The 18,304-nt window shown below is 53.9% G+C and overlaps 1 protein-coding gene and 1 long non-coding RNA gene across 5 annotated transcripts in view; one reads left to right on the top strand and one right to left on the bottom strand.

Moving 5' to 3' along the window:
* The window catches only part of CUEDC1 (CUE domain containing 1), a 96,180-nt gene that overhangs the window by 75,878 nt on the left and 1,998 nt on the right, over positions 1-18,304 (top strand). For all 4 annotated transcript variants that reach the window (XM_033183617.1, XM_033183618.1, XM_033183619.1 and 1 more), the window contains exons 3-10: positions 1,873-2,000; positions 7,915-8,041; positions 8,777-8,969; positions 10,273-10,356; positions 12,456-12,527; positions 13,406-13,499; positions 14,238-14,296; positions 15,103-15,173. In XM_033183617.1, the coding sequence (XP_033039508.1) occupies positions 1,873-2,000; positions 7,915-8,041; positions 8,777-8,969; positions 10,273-10,356; positions 12,456-12,527; positions 13,406-13,499; positions 14,238-14,296; positions 15,103-15,170 (825 nt within the window). In that variant the 3' untranslated portion in view covers positions 15,171-15,173. The remainder of the gene's footprint in view (positions 1-1,872; positions 2,001-7,914; positions 8,042-8,776; positions 8,970-10,272; positions 10,357-12,455; positions 12,528-13,405; positions 13,500-14,237; positions 14,297-15,102; positions 15,174-18,304) is intronic.
* Positions 14,345-15,735, bottom strand: LOC117067286. The gene is made up of 2 exons (XR_004430689.1): positions 15,683-15,735; positions 14,345-15,152 (listed from the first exon to the last, which is right to left on the bottom strand). It is a non-coding gene; the product is annotated as an uncharacterized LOC117067286 (long non-coding RNA).

Below are 18,304 nucleotides of genomic sequence, written 5' to 3'. Positions count from 1 at the left end.
ACCCACCACTGCTAGCCTCAAGGCCGCAGCCCGGAGCCCTATCCCTCAGAGCAGAGAGGTCTGGGAAACGGGGGACAGCAGCAGCAAGTTCTCTGAATGAGCCAGGGACTTGCGGGGCCACTGTCCTGTGCCAGGCATGAAAGATTCGCCAGGGAACAGGAGCAGCGCTTACAGTGTTCTCTCTCTTTTTTCCTTTCTTGTGGAAATTTAGGGTAAGCAGAGCAGTGGCCTGCCAAGTGCTACATTCTTCCTTTCCTGCAAAAGCATCTGTTTAAATACTTTCGGCCTCAAAGGAAAGAACGTTAGTGCATTCCAGGGCGCGAGGCCTCCTTGGGTTGAGCTAGCTGTGTATGCGCAGAGCACTGCAGAGAGCACGTGTGCGTGTGTGTGCATGTGCGCGCGTGTGTGGGTATGTGTGTGTAGGTATGCTCACACGCACAGGCTCACCTCCCTACCCACCAGGTGCCCCTGGGAGGCTGTGTGTGCTGGGCATGGCTGGTCTCGGAGCAGAGATGTACCAGTGCAGCCTGGCCCAGCCCAGGCTTATACAGGCAGCATGATTATGGTGACTTCTGCAAACTCAGTTGAGGTCTGGGGGCTCTGGGGCACCTGAGAGTCACAGCCTCTCTGAGCTCCTCCCATGTTCTTTGATCTTGGAGGAGATGGGAACAGAGTTGTGGGGAGTGAGCGGGAGGTGAAGGTGTAGGCCAGGTTGGGCTGTGTGGTGAAGGATCTCCCAGTCAGGGGCCGCCTCTTGTGGTGGATTACTTGAGGTCAGGAGTTCAAGACCAGCCTGGTCAACATGGTGAAACCCCGCCTCTACTGAAAATACAAAGATTAGCCATGGATGATGGTGCACGCCTGTAATTCCATCTACTTGGGAGGCTGAGGCAGGAGAACTTATACTTTGATGTCTGTGGAGTGTGCCAGAACTGGAGGGTCAGAGGTAGCCATGTGTTTAGCTGCCCCAAACTCCTCTCTGGGCCTCTGGGGAAGAATCTAGGTTGGTCAGTGGAGCAGGACCCCAGACTTTGCCCAGTCCTTGGCCTCTCCCTGGCCCTCTTCTTGGCTCCTGGAGAAGACAAGAGCTTGGGAAGGAGAGCAGGCATCCCGGGCACTCCCCTTGCTACTCTCTGCCCTGAGAGTCCAACCTGAGTGTGTAGCCAGTGTGCCTGAGGGAGGGATCCTTGTGGTCCAAGTTGAAGACTCAGTTCTAAAAAGCATGTGGCTTTTGCCATGTCACTTAGCCTAGACCTGAGTTTCCTTCTGTGTCAAATGGGGTAATGAGCCATATCCTACAGCACCAGGTTGTTCGAGGTTAAGGTGACATCAGAGACGTGGAGGTACTTTGAGAGAGGGTATGAATGATGTTATCATCAAAGAATAGCGTGGGTACAGGAGCACATGAGTCACACGCGTGCAGCTCAGTGGAGTTTCACAGCATGAATAAAACACATTATCAGCACCAGCTCAAGAACCATCATCCCCAGAACCTGGAGTGCCCCTGGTGTCCATTTCCACCCTTACCCGCCCCACAGAGGGCACATCGCCCTGACCCTTACCACTGTGTGTTTATTTCTGCCTGTGTTTGAACTGCACATGGAGGGAGAATGCTGCTGTGAACATTCTTTTGGGGACATATACTTTGATGTCTGTGGAGTGTGCCAGAACTGGAGGGTCAGAGGTAGCTATGTGTTTAGCTTTTTCAAAAAGGCAGTTTCCTAAAGTGGTGATTGTATCGATTTACACTCCCACTAGCAACACACAGAGTTCCTTTATTATACCTGCCCTCCCACACTTGATTTTGTCTAAATGGTATTTAAATTCAGGGAGGGATGATTAATATTTCTGTCTCTGTTGCCTCTGATTTAGATCTTGGAAAGGACTTTGGAACCTGATAGCTCGGATGAAGAGCCACCGCCTGTGTACTCCCCACCAGCCTACCACATGCACGTGTTCGACCGGCCCTACCCTCTGGCTCCCCCAACTCCGCCTCCCCGGTGAGAATCTGTCATGTCTCAGAGCACAGGGTGGTAGGGAAGAGGATCAGTGGCTGGGGCTGTGTACAAACAACAGGAAACTTGGCTGGACCCCTCAGTATATTCTCCAAGAACAGGCTTCTACTGCAGCAAGAGACATTTTAGCTAGATACCAAGGAGAACTTGCAAAAGGTAAGGATTGCAAGAGCAAACATTTCCTAAATTCCTACTGTAGGCTAGGCAGTGTGTCTCGTACCATATGGGACACAGAGTTAAGTAAAGCTCAGCCTCTGCTTTCTGGGAGCTTATAGTCAAGGGAGATGCCAGAGTAGGAATGACAAACAGGGAATGTGTACTGACACTTCCCCTCCCAAGCCCACAGCAAACATGACTGATTCATCACTGTGCTCTTTCCTGCTGAGTCAAGACAGAGCCTCAGATCCTCCTCAACACAGAACACAGCATGCCCAGCCAGTCATCAGTAATTGATGGAATGGTTAGCTGCCATCCTTGGGCTAGGGATGTTGTGGGGATTTTTAAGCAGTGAGAGCAAGTCTCTTTCATTAAGGTAGTTTGATAACTGGAGGCAGGGAGGTAGACTGCAAGGTCCCTGGAAACTTCTTCCAGGTTAGAGACTCTGTAATTTGGAAGCTTAAAATGAAGTTAGGCTGGGCACAGTGGCTTACGTCTGTAATCCCAGCACTTTGGGAAGCCAAGATGGGCGGATCACTTGAGGTCAGAAGTTCAAGACCAGCCTAGGCAATATGGTGAAACCCCGTCTCTACTAAAAATGCAAAGATTAGCCAGAGGTGGTGGCGCACGCCTGTAATTCCATCTACTTGGGAGGCTGAGGCAGGAGAACCGCTTGAACCCGGGAGGCAGATGTTGCAGTGAGCTGAGATGGCGCCACTGCATTCCAGCCTGGGCAGCAGAGTGATACTCTGTCTCAATAAATAAATAAATAAATAAATAATAAATAAATAAGCAAGCAAGCTAGTTGCCAACAAGGTCCCATGGGTCTCTGGGGTGCTTGTTTTTCTGGGCTCCACGTTTGTGCTGGGGCTGCTGGAGCTGGGGTGTGGCCTCTTTGCCCTAGAGCTGCTGTTTCTTAGAATGGGTCAGGCCTGGAGTGGTGAGGGGGTGCGGAGATGATGGGACAGGGCACCTGCCCCAGTTGGATCTTCCCTTCTCCCCAGAACAGCCCTAGAGCAGTGGTGAACTCTGTTACCACACAAGTATAGCTAGCATTGACTAAGCACCCTTCCAATGCCAGAAGCAGAGCAGGTTCTTTACCTATATCATTACATTTAACGCAGAAGCAGGCTGTTGTCATCACCCCTTTTTATGGACGAGGAAGCTGAGCCTTGAGAGACTCCACAACTTCCCCAAGACTAAGAGCTGGAGTTTGAATCCAGGTCATTCTGACTTAAAGCTAATCACTCTTCACTGCTGTGTCCTGTCACCTCCCGAATGAGAAACATCTCTGTGATTGCAGCTTAGGGAGCTCATAGAGTCAGTCCTAGAAAGTTACTCAGGGGAGGAGGGAGGGAAGTGTTTTGAGTCAGGGACAGGAACAGAGCTGGGATCTTTATCACGAATGGTACCAGGAGCTGGCAGGCTGTACTGGAGTGGGAGGTGGGGAGTGAGTGAGTGGGTCTGGGTGAGACATAGGCAGGACTTGCAGCCTGGGATGGTAACAGAGCCCCGGGCTAAATGATTTTTCTTTCTTTGACTTTTTGTTTTTTTTGAGTCGGTATCTCACTCTATCATCCAGGCTGGAGTGCATTGGCATGATCTCTACTCACTGCAACCTCCGCCTCCCAGGTTCAAGTGATTCTCCTGCCTCAGCCTCCCGAGTAGCTGGGATTACAGATGTGCACCACCATGCCTGGCTAACTTTTGTATTTTTAGTAGACGGGGTTTCACCATGTTGCCAGGCTGGTCTCGAACTCCTGATCTCAGGTGATTTGCCCACCTCAGCCTCCCAAAGTGCTGGGATTACAGATGTAAGCCACCGGACCTGCCCCGACCCCCACCTTTTTTTTTTTTTTTTTAATATTCCAAGATATTTTTGCAAAAAGTTTAGTTTCTGCTAGGCAGAGTGGTTCCACCTGTTTTTCAGAAGGGAAAACTGAGGCCATAAGAGAAAGGAGTTTTTTTTTTTCTTTAAATAGAAACAGGGTCTCACTATGTTGCCCATGGTGAATTTGAACTCCTGGCCTCTAGCAGTCCTCCCGCCTCAGCCTCCCGAATAGCTGGGACTACAGGGCATACCATCAAGCTTGGTTGAAAATACCAGTATAAATGTGGTATGGATATGCATGCCACATCCTCCCTCCCTACTCTGGCTGTGTGTTCAGCCTGCTGTGGGGGTGGCGGGGGGGGGCAGGGTGGTACAGTTCAGTGATGGGAGTCCCACTTGGGGGCAAGGTAACCTCAGCACTAGACCAAGGCTCAGGAGACCCTGTGGGCTTTCGACAAGTTACTGCTCTTGCTTGAGGTTCTGGAGCCTGACTTAGGAAATGAAGGTTTTGCTGGGTTGGGAGTGGATGCACTGAGGAGAATTTGACTAGTGGAGTCAGACAGAAGCAGTCTGTTTTCCCCACTCCTTCCTTCACCTGCCTAGCTTAGAATTCTCCAGGCACCTTTGCAATGTGGCCTTTGGCTCATTGCTTGACCTCTCTGAGCTTTGTTTGCCTCCCCTGAAATGGGAATAATAATTTCCACGTTAGTACTGAGGAGGATTGAATGAGATGTGTGTGGAGCACTTAGCACAGTCCCAGTTATAGACCAGATCTATAATCAGTGGTTTACTGCTCCCTCCTGTCCTCCAGCTACACTGGCTGGCCTCTGAGTTTAGCTCTAACATTGAACATTGAGACCAGAGGCGAGGCTTCCCCCAGAGGCCAGTGTTCAGTAGAGGCACGGGTCCCTTTGCCCCAGGATGGCTCTGCTAGACCTGGGCCTCTAGGCCATCTCCAGTGCTTTGTCCAGTCCCTCTATCCAAGACATTCATTTCCAGCATTGACTGAATTGCCTGCTGTGTATGCAGGTGCTGAGCCATGTGTATGATGAGGTGGTGAGTACAGCACTCCTGAACCATGTGTGTGATGTGGAGGTGAATACGGTGCTGCCTGTTTCCCCACACACTGCCAAGGAGATCAGGGTCTAGGGAAGCCCAAGACACAGGGGCAGGGAAGGCTGCCAGGAGAAACTGATGTCCAGGCTGTGACCTGAAGGTCACATTGGCAGTAATGTGGAGAAGCAGAGGATGGGGAGGCGCCCAGGCAAAGGAAGGAGCACATGCAGAGGCCTGGAGGCAGGAAAGAGGGCCCATCTGGGGACCTCCTGGAAGTATCTACCGTTGGGTAAGGCTAGAGAGGTAAGCAGATCAAGGGCCCTGTGGCCTTCCAGGGAGCTTCCATCTTCTCTTGCAGCCAGCCGGGGAGCTATTCAAGGGCCTTAAACTGGAGAGTGACACAATCAGGTTCATGTTTTAGGATTCTTCCTCTGGCTGCTGAGGGAGATCAAATTTGAGTAGGGGAATGGCCTGGCCCCCTTCTGCTACCTTCAGTCACTGGAGTGCCAAGAACCTGCAGATGGGGCAGAGTTTGGGAGTGTGGGCACTGGCCTGCTAGGGCACAGAGAGGCAGGGCCACCCCGGGGAGCATGCTTCAAATGTCACGATCCCTGGGCCCAGGTTTTGCCTGGATGATGTGTGTGTCCTGGGACATGGCTTGAACCACCTCTGGACCTCAATGTCCAGTTTTTACCAAAAATTTTACCTGGAAGGCCTGTCTCTGAAATCCCTTTCCATTAGGTCTGATGTTCCATGGGTAAACCTGGGGGTCCGATGGGGCTGGAAGTTGTAGTTTTGGGGTCCAGAGTCAGAGACTCTGGGCTGGGAAATCCTCCCCAGCTTCTCTCTCCTTCCCCTCCCCCAGCCTGTCCTTCCCTCCATCTGTCTGAAAGAAAGACAGTCTCTGAAACCCAGGGGATCCATCCACACAGGCCGCCTGCTGTTTTTCCGTTAAAATTACAGCCTTGGAAGTTTTTATTTTATTTGCATCTCAGCTCATTTCTGACATTCCTTTCCGACCACAATGGAGTTGCCTGGGCTGCCTGTGCTCAGGGCCCCCTGGCTCACGCAGCTGTGGGCTGACCTCATCTCTACCAGTGCCAGGCAAGGGGCCGGGAGGGGGCTGGGCCTGGCCTTCCTTCAGGACCACAGGCCCAGCAGCAAGGAAACTCAGCTAAGAACAGGGGCCTCCTCCCCCTTGTCCCCTTCTGCACTTGAGTCCTCATGGCTAGAGGAGTCCAGATGCACCTCTGAGGTTCTCCCTCCGCTGCTTTCCTGGGTGGCTCCGAGGTGTGGTTAAGTTGGGGGTGGGCACCCGTGTCCCAGATAAAGACCCTGAGACCCCAAGAATGGGTAATACCCCTGGCGAGGATCCCTCCCTGCTGTAGCCTGGGGTGGTCTGCGAGTCCCTGAGAGATGGGGCTTCCTCTCTCCCCATCTCTGGCCTTTGGAGAAAAATGAAGCCTCCAACAGTGGCAGAAGGTGGCAGTGATGTAGAAAAAATTTGGCCTGGGAATGGGAGTCCCGGGTTGTGATGCAAGCTCCTCTCCAGACCATTCCCTCTCCCCCTGTGTCTCTGCAGCCAGAGGGTGGACGAGGCGTGCTGGGGTTCCCTTGGCTCCAGTCTGCAAGAGCTGAGCTCCCACCAGGCACTTAGCAGCTGGTTATCCCGTCTGCTGCCGCCCCCGCCCCTTCCCCTCACCCCCGCCGCCGGCCACCCGCCCAAAATAGAAAAGGAAAGGAAGTTATTTCCATAGTCAGCTGCAGCCCGGAAAAGCTCCCCTCCAGTGAGGGGGCGGGCGGGATTCCTAGAGCTGGAGACCAAATCAAAGCCAGGCCCGAGAGAGAGCGAGAGCGGCCCCCACCACCCGGCCCTCGGCTGCCTTCTCAGTGTGCCGTTTCCCTGACTCAGCGGAACACGTGTCCTGCGGTTGCCACGCTGCAGGCTGCCATGGAGCTGTGGGGAGCTCCTGGCCGGGCTCCGAGCTGCCCTCAGGCCCAGGGCGGTAGGGCGGGAGCCTGGGGGTCAGGGAGGGTGTGTGTGCCACCCCCTCTTCCTCTACTGCCTTGCCCAGCTGTTGGCCCTGCCATGGCACAGAGCTCCTGCCACACACACAACAGGCCTGGAAAGAGTGATCCCAGAGCACCCGGAGAGCGAGATCCCTTCCACACTCTCCTCTCCACACACCTTTTCAGAACACTGCTCAGGACACGGCCTCCTGAGGGGCTCCCCAGCACCTGGGCAGGGAGGCAGCAGTTTCTAGCTAAGGAAACCCAGCCCTAGAGGGGAACAGGGGACCACCTAAGACTACCCCGCCGGCTGGTGGTTGAGCCAGAACTGGAGCTCGGATCTGCTTTACCCTCTGTAGGGATCCTGGCGTCCCCATATGCCCCCTCTTCAGCAAACCAACATGCAGCAGGCTGTGGTGCTGGTGGCTTATGTCTCAGTTCCTTTGGACCATACCTGTCACTCAGCACCATGAGCCTCGCACTGTGTAGGTGCTAGGATAGAAGCATGAAAGGGTATAATCCCTGCCGTCTTTAGGGAACATTTGTAAACATCTATAGCTAAATCCACAGAGTTCCACGTGTGTACCATGGCCAGACAGCGCTGAAGGTCTAGAGACCTGGGAGGGCACTGTGACTGGACAGCATGAATGGCTGGGGAGTTCGCTGAGGCTGGTGGAGACATCTCCAGTGATGACACAAAGTGACGGGCATTTGTTCTGGGGGCAGTGGAGGCCATGGGAATCTCTGAGCAGGATCCGACCTGCCTGAGGACCGGGTGTGATGGGGCCAGGAGACCTGGGGTTGGGCTTAATGACTCCCTCTTCCCTGTCACCTCCCATCCCCTAGTATCGACGTGCTGGGCTCTGCAGCCCCTACAAGCCAGAGACGCTATCGGAACTGGAACCCACCACTACTGGGCAACCTCCCGGATGACTTTCTCCGCATCCTCCCCCAGCAGCTGGACAGTATACAGGTAACAGGGGCCGCCCCCGCCTTCCACTCCCACCGGCCTGTCCAGCATCTCTCTTTGCCCACACAGTTTGTGCCAGCCAGTTTTACTTCCTGATGTTTAAACCCAGGCTGAGCTATTTCTGTTGCCCTGGGTTCGTAGGGAAGGAATGCTGAACTGAAAGCCTCACTTCCTGCCTGGGGCTGGAGGTTTCCTGTTCTATCCAGGGAAGGTGACAGCCTAAGGAGGCTGTCTGCTGCAGCAGTCACCTCAGGCTGGAGAGAGGCGGGCATGGGGTGGCCAATGGTGGAGGGCCAGAGCACCCCCCTTCCTCCCTTGGGAAAGGGCCAGAGGTAGCTTCTTGATAGGTGTTGGCATGCCCCAAGGTGCCCCACAGCGGGGCAGGTCCACCCTGAGGCTGCTGGTGCCGGGAGAGGGTTGAGTTTGGGAATCCACATATAGGCTGTTCCACAGTTTGCAGATTTATTTTCAACACTGTTCAGGTTGTAGATGAAGGTATGAGGTGGTCCGTGGCGTGGAGGAAAAATAGTTTTTAGGCTACTGCTGTGTCCTCTGCAGTGAGGGCTCTGACCTGTCCATTGGATTTTGGCTCGCCACCAGGTTCCATTAGGAGGTGTGAGCCTCAGGTGAGGGCTAGAGGATGTTGGACAGGGCGTGTGTGCAACCAGAGGGATGTGGATGTTTGTGCAACATGTACCCTTGTGTGTACACGTTCAACATGCTCGTCCCCCTCCTCAGGGTAATGCTGGGGGCCCCAAGCCTGGGAGTGGAGAGGTAGGTCCATCTGCCATGACGGGGCCAGGGCCCCGAGACCAGGAGAGCCGCTGGAAGCAGTACCTGGAGGATGAGAGGATCGCGCTTTTCCTACAGAACGAGGAGTTCATGAAGGAGCTGCAACGAAACCGCGACTTCCTCCTTGCCCTGGAGAGAGGTGGGCAGTGCCTGCAGCCACTTCTCTCTGGCTGAAGAAGGGAAGTGATGCTGGCTTTAGCCTTGGGGCTCAGGAAAGCACTGAGCTGGGGGCTGAGGGGCCAGGTGCTTTCTGTCCTACTGAGCCTTGACTCCCACCAAGTTATCCCATGGGAGCCTCAGAATTCTGCCTATGAGGACCTGGGTCACTAACCCACCCCTTTCTCCCTCGGGACTCAGAGGAAGAAGGGTGTGCACTCTTAGCCCTTCTTCCCTTTGCACACCTGCTCTGTGCCAGGAACTGGCCTTGGCACAGGGCAGCAGGGAGAAGAGCACTGCCCCTCCTCACAGAGCCCCAGCCCCAAGGCAGGCGTGACGTGTCTGGAGCTCGGGGAACAGAACGACTGGGTTCATGAACGCCAGGGTGGGGGAGGCTCTTGAGTGGAAGACCTTAGAGCAGGGGCTCTGGAACTTTGCAGGCATTTGCGTTGTCTCTGGGTTGGAGACCCTGCTCCCCAGCCTGACTACCTTTCCCCTGCAGGGTGGGAGTGCGTTTGGGATAGAGGAAATGAGAGGGCAGTGGAGCTCTGTCTCTGTGATGGCCACAGCGTGAGAGCTTGTGTGTGTAACTGATGGTGTGTTGGCGGGGAAGGAGCAAGTTGTTCAGGGAGAATGCTGGGCTGAGGCCCAAGGTTAGCCCCAGCTCTGCAGCAAAGGTGCTGAAAGGCTCAAGGCCTTTCCGTTTATTTTTTATTTATTTATTTTTTTGAGACAGAGTCTCCCTCTTGTCGCCCAGGTTGAAATGCAGTGGCTCAAACTTGGCTCACTGCAACCTCCGCCTCCCAGGTTCAAGTGTTTCTCCTACCTCAGCCTTTCAAGTAGGTGGGATTATAGGCACACACCACTGCACCTGGCTGATTTTTGTATTTTTGGTAGAGATGGGGTTTCACCATGTTGGCCAGGCTGGTCTCGAACTCCTGACCTCAGGTAGTCTGCCCGCCTTAGCCTCCCAAAGTGCTGGAATTACAGGCATGAGCCACCGCCCCTGGCCAAGCCTTTCCTTTTAAATGAGGGAGTTTGAACTCTACAATTTCTCCGAGTCTTTTAATTCTGACATTTGAGATGGCTGTCAGGCAGTAGTTTCTTTTACTGCTGGTTCTTTGAGAGCGGGTAGATGTTGTGTGCACTCATATTTTGGGTGCCCGTGTGTGCTCATGTGCGATTCTGGGGACTTAGCCTCTAGCAAACTACTGTGTCCCAGCCCAGCCTGCCCCTGGGAGCCCAGGAGCTAACCTCCCTGACCTATGAATGTGGTCCTTTTCCAGATCGATTGAAATACGAATCCCAGAAATCTAAATCCAGCAGCGTGGCTGTCGGAAATGACTTTGGCTTTCCGTCTCCTGTCCCAGGTAACTTTGCCTTCTGGGGAAGAAAACCTAGAGGCATGGGGGGGCTCATACCCAACTTTGCTTTGCATATTTGGAGTTTGGGAGTAGGGTGAAAAAACAGATTGTGGGAGGGGGCGTGGGCCTCCTCAGCAGGCTGGTGGGGCCACTTCTCCCCACACCTCCATATCCACTCCATTTAGTTGCTCTGGGGTCTTTCCAATCCAGCCACTGCTGGGCTTCTGAGCCCCCATTTGTGATCAAATAACATAGGCTGGCTGAACTCTCAACCTATGCCTTGAGTATAGGCTAGTCAAGGACACATGGCCAGGTGCAGTGGCTCACACCTGTAACCCCAACACTTTGAGAGGCCGAGGCAGGTGGATTGCTTGAGCCCAGGAGTTCAAGACCAGCTTGGGCAACAAAGTAAGTCCCCCTGTCTCTACCAAAAAAGTGCCAAAAATTAGCTGGGCATATTGGCATGTGCTTGTAGTCCCAGCTACTCAGGAGGCTGAGGTGGGAGAATCACTTGAGCCCAGGAGGTTGAGGCTGCAGTGAGCTGTGATTATGCCACTGTACTCCAGCTTGGGTGACAGAGTGAGACCCTATCTCCAAAAAAAAAAAAAAAAAAAAAAAAGAAAAGAAAAGGACTCCAAAATGCCTTATGGTGGGACTCCGAGACTGATAACTCTTGGTCTGTGTCCTGAGGAAGTTTATGGTCTTGTAAGGAGAAATGCCCAGAAAACAGGTAGAACAAACTAGCACAAAGCTGAGGACTTATTGATTTTAGCAAATGCATGGAAAAAAAGGAGGGCAGGATTAATCTGGGGGGTTGACTCATTCATTCATGACGTAGCTGGAGAATGTCTCCCATCTGTTGGGCCCTGCCCTAGGTGTTGGAGGAAGAGGAATTTCTAGCTTTGTGTACAAGGTGGTGGGAAGTAAGAATTGCTGGTAAAGAGGGCCAGGCTCTTCTGCTCAGAAGCTCTAATGGCTGAAGGAGGGTTGGATGGGGGTGAGGGGTAGCAGTGCTCCTGGGACGCACAGACTACTGGGTTGAGCCACAGCTGGGAATGACGACCTGGTGCCTGTGTGCGAACAGTGGCCCCTCGTCAGTCAGTGTCCCCTGCCCCACGCGTACACAAGCCGCCCGCCTCGGAGAAAGGCTCTTGCCTGGAATAGACCTTGCATCATGCAGTGGAGTTGGGGGTGGAGGAGCAGAGGGATGGGGAGCTGAGCTGACCCCAGCTTGAAGGGAGAAAATCCTGTGGAACTGACTCATAAGCAGCAGGCTGGGCGCTTAGGCCTCAGCAGATGTGCAGCTGGGAGTTTTAAGCAGGAGCCTCTTGTCCTTGATCCTGAATTAACTAGAGATACCGGGGCTGCTGAGATGGATCAGAATGACTCAAAGGGGACTTAGTAGGCAAGGTGACTGGGGATTAACCAAGTTGCAGGATAGAGAGCAGGGGTCTCAGAAAGGCAGCAAAAGACCCAAGCGGATGCTGAGCGAGCCCGGGAGACTGTGGTCGGCAGGGTTCTGACTCCAGGACTAGTCCCATTCTATTCCTACTCATTGTCTAATAGCCAGAAACCCTGTGGATGGGAGGGAGCAGTAGATGGGCTTACCCTGGCAGGAAGGACAAGGGACTTGCTACAGGTGAATGTCGGCTCTGAACCAGCACCTCATTTGACCGTCACATGAATGTCAGGGTGCAGGAGGCCCCTCGTGTGCTGGTGAAGGTTTCACAGCCAACTCTGGGTGCAGCAGGAGCCTGATATGTAGTGCTTGGTGACCTCTGTGGTGGAAATACTCCCAAGGTACCACAGTGATGTCATGAAACATGGAGTTGGTCAGAGTGTGGACAGTTGGGAGCAGACACGAGCCAGCTCTCCGCACACACAGTAGGCCACTAAACCCTCCCCATTTTTACGGAGGAGGAAACGAAGTCCACAAGGGGAAAGAGGAGCTCCTGGAACTCCACATCCTCCTTGCCTTAAACTCCCTCCTGGTCAGGGAAGAAGCCTGTTCTTTCTTTGCATTTGTCCTCAGATGGGTGGGTATGGCTGGGACAGCGGCCATGGCTGGCCACACTGGCCAGCCTTCAGCAGGTGTCTCCTTCCAGGAACTGGCGACGCCAACCCCCCTGTGTCTGAAGATGCCTTATTCAGGGACAAGCTGAAACACATGGGAAAATGTGAGTCCCGCTCAGGCCCCGCTTCCCTCCCCAGCTTTTCTGAGACAGGCCCTGTGGCCTCCCAGGAGTAAGGGAGCCCTCCAGAATGTGTAATGCAGCTGACTCTTGGTGAACCAGTGACATTTTCATCACAGGCTGGCTCCCTCAGCCTTCCTACCTCACTTCCCTCTACAGCTGAGTCTAGAAACAAATTAAGTTTTAAATCCTCTTGAGCCAGATGTCTGCAGAAAAATAACGTGCCGCACATGCTCTCACTGCAGTCCTCATGTTCACATTCTCTGTGACTTGAGGAGGCTTGGCCGGAGCTGACTGCACAGAGGGGCCCTTGCTAAGCCTCTGTGGGAGTGGAAGACCTCTTTCCACAAAGTCCTACCAGCCTTGAATGCCCCCTTCCCTCCCCCTCACCTCCCTGCCACACAGACCCACAGCCATGTGTGAATGAGGCTGCGATCCTCTCAGGCTCCATTTCAGGGAAAATCTCGGATTAGTCATGGAAATCCCAGAACCAACTTTGGAGGTGGCTAGGGGAGGGGTGGGAAGGCGGTGGCGGTGGGAAAGCGAGCCAAGATGCGTTACAATGTGTTGCAGCTGGGGAGGGAATACTCGGATCTTGAGCCGCCTGCAGTCCCTGGGCCTGGCTCAGGGTGTCCTGTGCTGCCCCTGCAGGCTGACTCAGGATGCAGCCTCTCACTCCTGGGGTGGTATCCTCAGGGATCTGTGATTCCTGTCACCTCTCCCTCCCCAACTTCCACCCTTGCCTGCCCCCTGCTCCCACTCCTAGGGGTCTTGGTCCTGCCCTGGCCTTGCCCACACCTGGGAGGAGGCCATCTGGTGTGCTGGCTGCCAAGAGAATGACTCACAGGTCTCTCTGCCCCCAGCCACCCGGAGGAAGCTGTTTGAACTTGCCCGAGCCTTCTCAGAGAAGACCAAAATGAGGAAGTCAAAGAGGAAACACTTGTTGAAGCATCAGTCGTATCCTTTCCAGCCTGGCACTGGTGGGGGTGGTGGAAGCCAAGGGCTACGGAGCAAGACCCCTGCTGAACTCCCTGCAGCTGTGCCCTCCCCTGGGAGTGGGACGAGGCTCTGTGGCCTTCCCTTCCTCCTCCCCTTCCCTCCGTGAGCTTGGCCACCAGTCCACTGCCCATCTCTCGTTGCCAACCAGGGACCAGGGACTAGGGCAGGGACTAGGGCAGCAGCTCCTATCTCCCTTCTGTAGGCCCAGAAGTTGTCCTATAACTTTTTTTGGTCTGAGGTCATGTACTTCTTGGGAGAAAAAGTGGTTCTTCCATCAAAATCAAACCTTCCCCTCATTTCTCTAGTTGAACTAGTGCACGAGTCCTCCTCACTCCAAGCATGTTGGCCCTGCCTTCCTCGAGTAGAAATACGGCTTTGCACATTTTTACCCGAACTCCTATTCGTGCTTCTCAAACAGGGCCTAGGATAGCAGAGACTCAGCAGCCAGAGGGAAACAGGGAGGAAGCTTTTTCTCCATCCCCAGAGATGTAAGCGGGGTGAGAGTGTCAGGGCCTGGCCACACCACTGACCTCAGGGAAAGGAGCCCGGGGGACAGTACTAGGGGTGTGGGGGGGTCAGGTGGGTGTGTCAGATACCTCCAGAGCCTTGAGGGGTGGGGCAGAGAGTGGGTGGGACTGGGAGGACTAGGGCAGTGTCCTCTCATCCCTGGGACAGTTTTCCTGAATGGCCTGGCAGGCTGGGGGCTGCCGCGTCAACAGCCAACCTCCTGGATGATGTGGAGGGCCATGCGTGTGGTGAGGCTGGAGGGGAGTCATAAGCTCCAACTTCTCTATGATTGGTGATCTCCCAACAGAGTTCCTGGGTGTTTCATGGGAGCACCCACCCTGTCCCTTGGAGGAGCACACTGCGGGTTGGTGGGCAGGTGACCTAAAGAAATGGATCCCCCCACTTGATTGACATTGCCTCTCCCTTCCTGCAACCCCCGAAAGGGGACCCTACCCTACTTCCATCTAGATGTGTATCTGTAGCATGAAGTGCCAGGTACTGTTTCTGGGGAATATTCTCTTGGGTGTGAAGTGGCAGACAGCCCTACCCCCTTGGGGGACCCTCAGCCTGAGAACCAAGCACTGGGCAGCTTCCGTCTCTGGGCCCAGAGGCTTCTCAACTTTCACCCAGTCCCTTCCAAAGGCCATGTGGGCCAGAAGACTGCTTCAGACCCTACTGGGCCCGCAGCTGATCCTTGATCCTCATGCCACATTCGAGGGTCAGGAGACATCCAGAAACAAGGACCGGAAGGGCCTTGGAGGTCATCTAGATAGGCCAGCTTTTCCATCCCTTTTATAGATGAGGAAATTGAGGCTCAAAGACGAGGGGAGAACTTGTCCAAGGTCTCAGAGCTCAGTGGTGGACCCTGGCCAGCACCTGAGTGTCCTGCTGCCTCTCTCCCTGGACCCATGAATCATCCACCTGGGGGGATCTTCATGGGCCCCAAATGAAGGGGGCAGAGAGAGTCGGGTCAGCTGTCTTGCCCAGTCTGGGGGCCGTGCCTGAGCGAGGCCCTGCAGGGCAGAGGATGAGGCAGCTTCCCTCTCGTTTTCAGACGAAGACTTTCGGGGAAGGCGTCAGGAGGCGCCCAAGGTAGAGGAAGGCCTGCGAGAAGGACAGTAAGAGGTAAGGCCTGGAGCCATAGCTACCCAGGGACTGCCCAAGGCCAGGGCCCCCCACACTGTGCACCCCATGTGTCCTCCTAGGTGTCCAGAGGCGCTGGGTTCAGGCAACTGGGTAGTACAGGCCCCACGTGTCTTTCCTCATAGTTGCAGCAGGGACACGGAAGTGGGAACTAGTCCATTGCGTGTCTTTTTTGGTTATTTATTCATTTGACAAAAGATAAGCACACCTGCCTATGACAGATGCTGAGAACAGGAAAGCAAAATCAGCTTTGACCTTGAAGAGTTTACAGTCCAGTTGAGAAGACAGTCCAGGACACACATAGCACACTGAGAGGACAATTTAAGAAAAACTGGCTGGGCACGGTGTCTCATGCCTGTAATCCCAGCACTTTGGGAGGCCGAGGTGGGTGGATCACCTGAGGTCAGGAGTTCGAGACCAGCCTGGCCAATATGGTGAAACCCTGTCTTTGCTAAAAAATACAAAAATTATCCTGACGTGCTGGCACGCACCTGTAATCCCAGCTACTTGGGAGGCTGAGGCAGGAGCATCACTTGAATCTGGGAGGCAGAGGTTCCGGTGAGCCAAGATCACACCATTGCATGCCAGCCTGGGTGACAAGAGTGAAACTTCATCTCAAAACAACAACAAAAAAAAAACGAAACAAAAGAAAAACTGAGGTAGTCTCAACCCGACTATGCACACACAGAGCTCTTTCCAGCCCCCTGCTTGGGTTGGGTGGGCTGCGATCTGCCACACCAGGATGAGGAAACCCCTCCTGAGGCAGCGGTTTCTGGCTGAAGCCCCGGGCCTCTAAGCCACTTCTCCTCCTCTCTTCCTGTGCACCCTCTTGGGGAGAAAGAGAAAATGCCAAGGCCTCCTCCAGGACTTAGCCAGGACAGCTGTCCCTCTTCCAGCCCCCCTTTCCCATGGGAGAGGAGAAGCTGCCCGGCCTTCCCCAGCCACTGGTCTAGTCCCAGTGGGCAGCATCTACAAGGCTTTCTTGAGTTGATGGTGTGGCAGGTATGGCCCTGTGGCAGACCGTGGAGAAATACTCGCCTGCCTCAGGATAGTCACAATGGAGGGAAACCAGGAACAAGTAAATACAAGTGTCCTCTCCCCTCTGCCTGGGCAGCTGGCCCCCACACCTGTTCCACCTGACTCCCTACCACATCTACCAGGCCCTGCAGCCCCTTCCATTCCCCTCACGCTTTCCTCAAACACAGAGCCGCAGCCCACTTCCCACTGTCCTGGAATGCCCAGATGGAACCTGCCAGGGAAACGCCTCCACTGTCGCCCCACGCTGCTACTGTCTCCACGTCCTTCTCCTTCCTACTGGTCCCCAGGGAAAACAGGTCCTGTCCAAACCACGCCTACATCAGAACCTTGCTCATCATTCATTCATTCATTCACTCATTCATTCATTCATTCATTTTGAGATGGAGTCTCCTTCTGTGGCCCTGGCTGGAGTGCAATGGCACAATCTTGGCTCACTGCAAGCTCCGCCTCCTGGGTTCACGCCATTCTCCTGCCTCAGCCTCCTGAGTAGCTGGGACTACAGGCACCCGCCACCATGCCCAGCTAATATTTTGTATTTTTTTAGTAGAGACGGGGTTTCACCATGTTAGCCAAGATCATCTTCGTCTCCTGACCTCCTGATCCGCCCACCTCGGCCTCCCAAAGTGCTGGGATTACAGGAGTGAGCCACCATGCCCGGTTATTTATTTATTTATTTATTTTGAGACAGATTCTCACTCTGTTGCCCAGGCTGGAGTGCAGTGGTGCAATCTCCGCTCATATGCAACCTCCGCCTCTCAGGTTCAAGCAATTCTTCTGCCTCAGCCTCCCGGGTAGCTGGGATTATAGGCACCCACTATCATGCCTGGCTAATTTGTTTTTGTATTTTTAGTAGAGAAGGATTTTCGCCATGTTGGCCAGGCTGGTTTCGAACATCTGACCCCAGGTGATCCGCCCACCTGGACCTCCCAAAGTGCTAGGATTACAGGTGTGAGCCACACCCAGCTTCATCTATTTCTGTCCTAGGACTTCCAGCTTGTCCCTTTCCAGCTCGTTCCGCAAGTTGACATCCTCTTCCTCCTCCCCTTAAACACCAGGGGTCCTTGAGTCTCCCTTGCTATCCTCTTTCATCCTTTACAGGCTGACAGGCCCTCCCATCATCCAGATTGACTTGGAGGTTACCCAGCAGCTCAAGGCCTTAGCCTATTCTGCATTCTTCTGGTGCTCTGACACACACACTCCCCTGATCTTTCCTGAAACTGCCCTTCCTTGGCTCCTGTGACCCCACGAAGCCTGGTTCTCCTTCCTCTGACTGGCTCTCCTTGTTGCTCTGCCCTTGACCCTCTTTGAAGTCTTCTCACTGCCCACTCTGGCAGTGCCTCCGCCCTCTTTTATAGTACCAGCAACACTTCTGTGCATCTGGCTCCTACATCTGAATCTCCATCGCAGTTAGGCTTCCAGAGCCGCTTCGTGTCCCCAGCTGCACCCAAGATTTTCTTTTCAGCCTTGGGTGGCAACTCAGTCTCTCCTGCTGACTGGCCCCTTTCATTCTCTTTTCTATTCCTTCTATTACCACCCTGATAGATGCTCATCACCTAGGCCACAGCCCTGTTCTCTTCACTGCCTCTAGCTACTCTGATTATCCCACCACCAAAACACCACTTTAGTTCCATTTCTCCTGTGCTCTTTGAATAAATCTTTTTTTTTCTATTTTTTTTTTTTTTTTTTGAGATGGAGTCTTACTTACTATGTTGCCCAGGCTGGAGTGTAGTGACGTAATCTCCGCTCCCTGCAACCTCCCCCTCCCAAGTTCAAGCCATTCTCCTGCCTCAGCCTCCTGAGTAACTGGGATTACAGGCACGCCCCACCACGCCTAGCTAATTTTTGTATTTTTAGTAGAGATGGGGTTTCACCATGCTGCTCAGGCTGGTCTTGAACCCCTGACCTCATGATCCGTCTGCCTTGGCCTCCCAAAGTGCTGAGATTACAGGTGTGAGCCACCGTGCCCAGCCTGAATGAGTCTTCTGAGTAAAGTCTTAGGATCTCTTCAGCTTGGTGTCTGAGGCCTACCAGGTTCTGCCCCCAGTTTACTTTTTTCCACCTACAGATCTCCGTGG

Source organism: Trachypithecus francoisi, unplaced genomic scaffold (assembly GCF_009764315.1).
Source record: "Trachypithecus francoisi isolate TF-2019V2 unplaced genomic scaffold, Tfra_2.0 Lachesis_group20, whole genome shotgun sequence".
Classification (NCBI taxonomy): Eukaryota; Metazoa; Chordata; class Mammalia; order Primates; family Cercopithecidae; genus Trachypithecus; species Trachypithecus francoisi.
The sequence above is the reverse complement of the archived record's forward strand: the minus strand, read 5'-3'. Positions and strand labels throughout refer to the sequence as shown.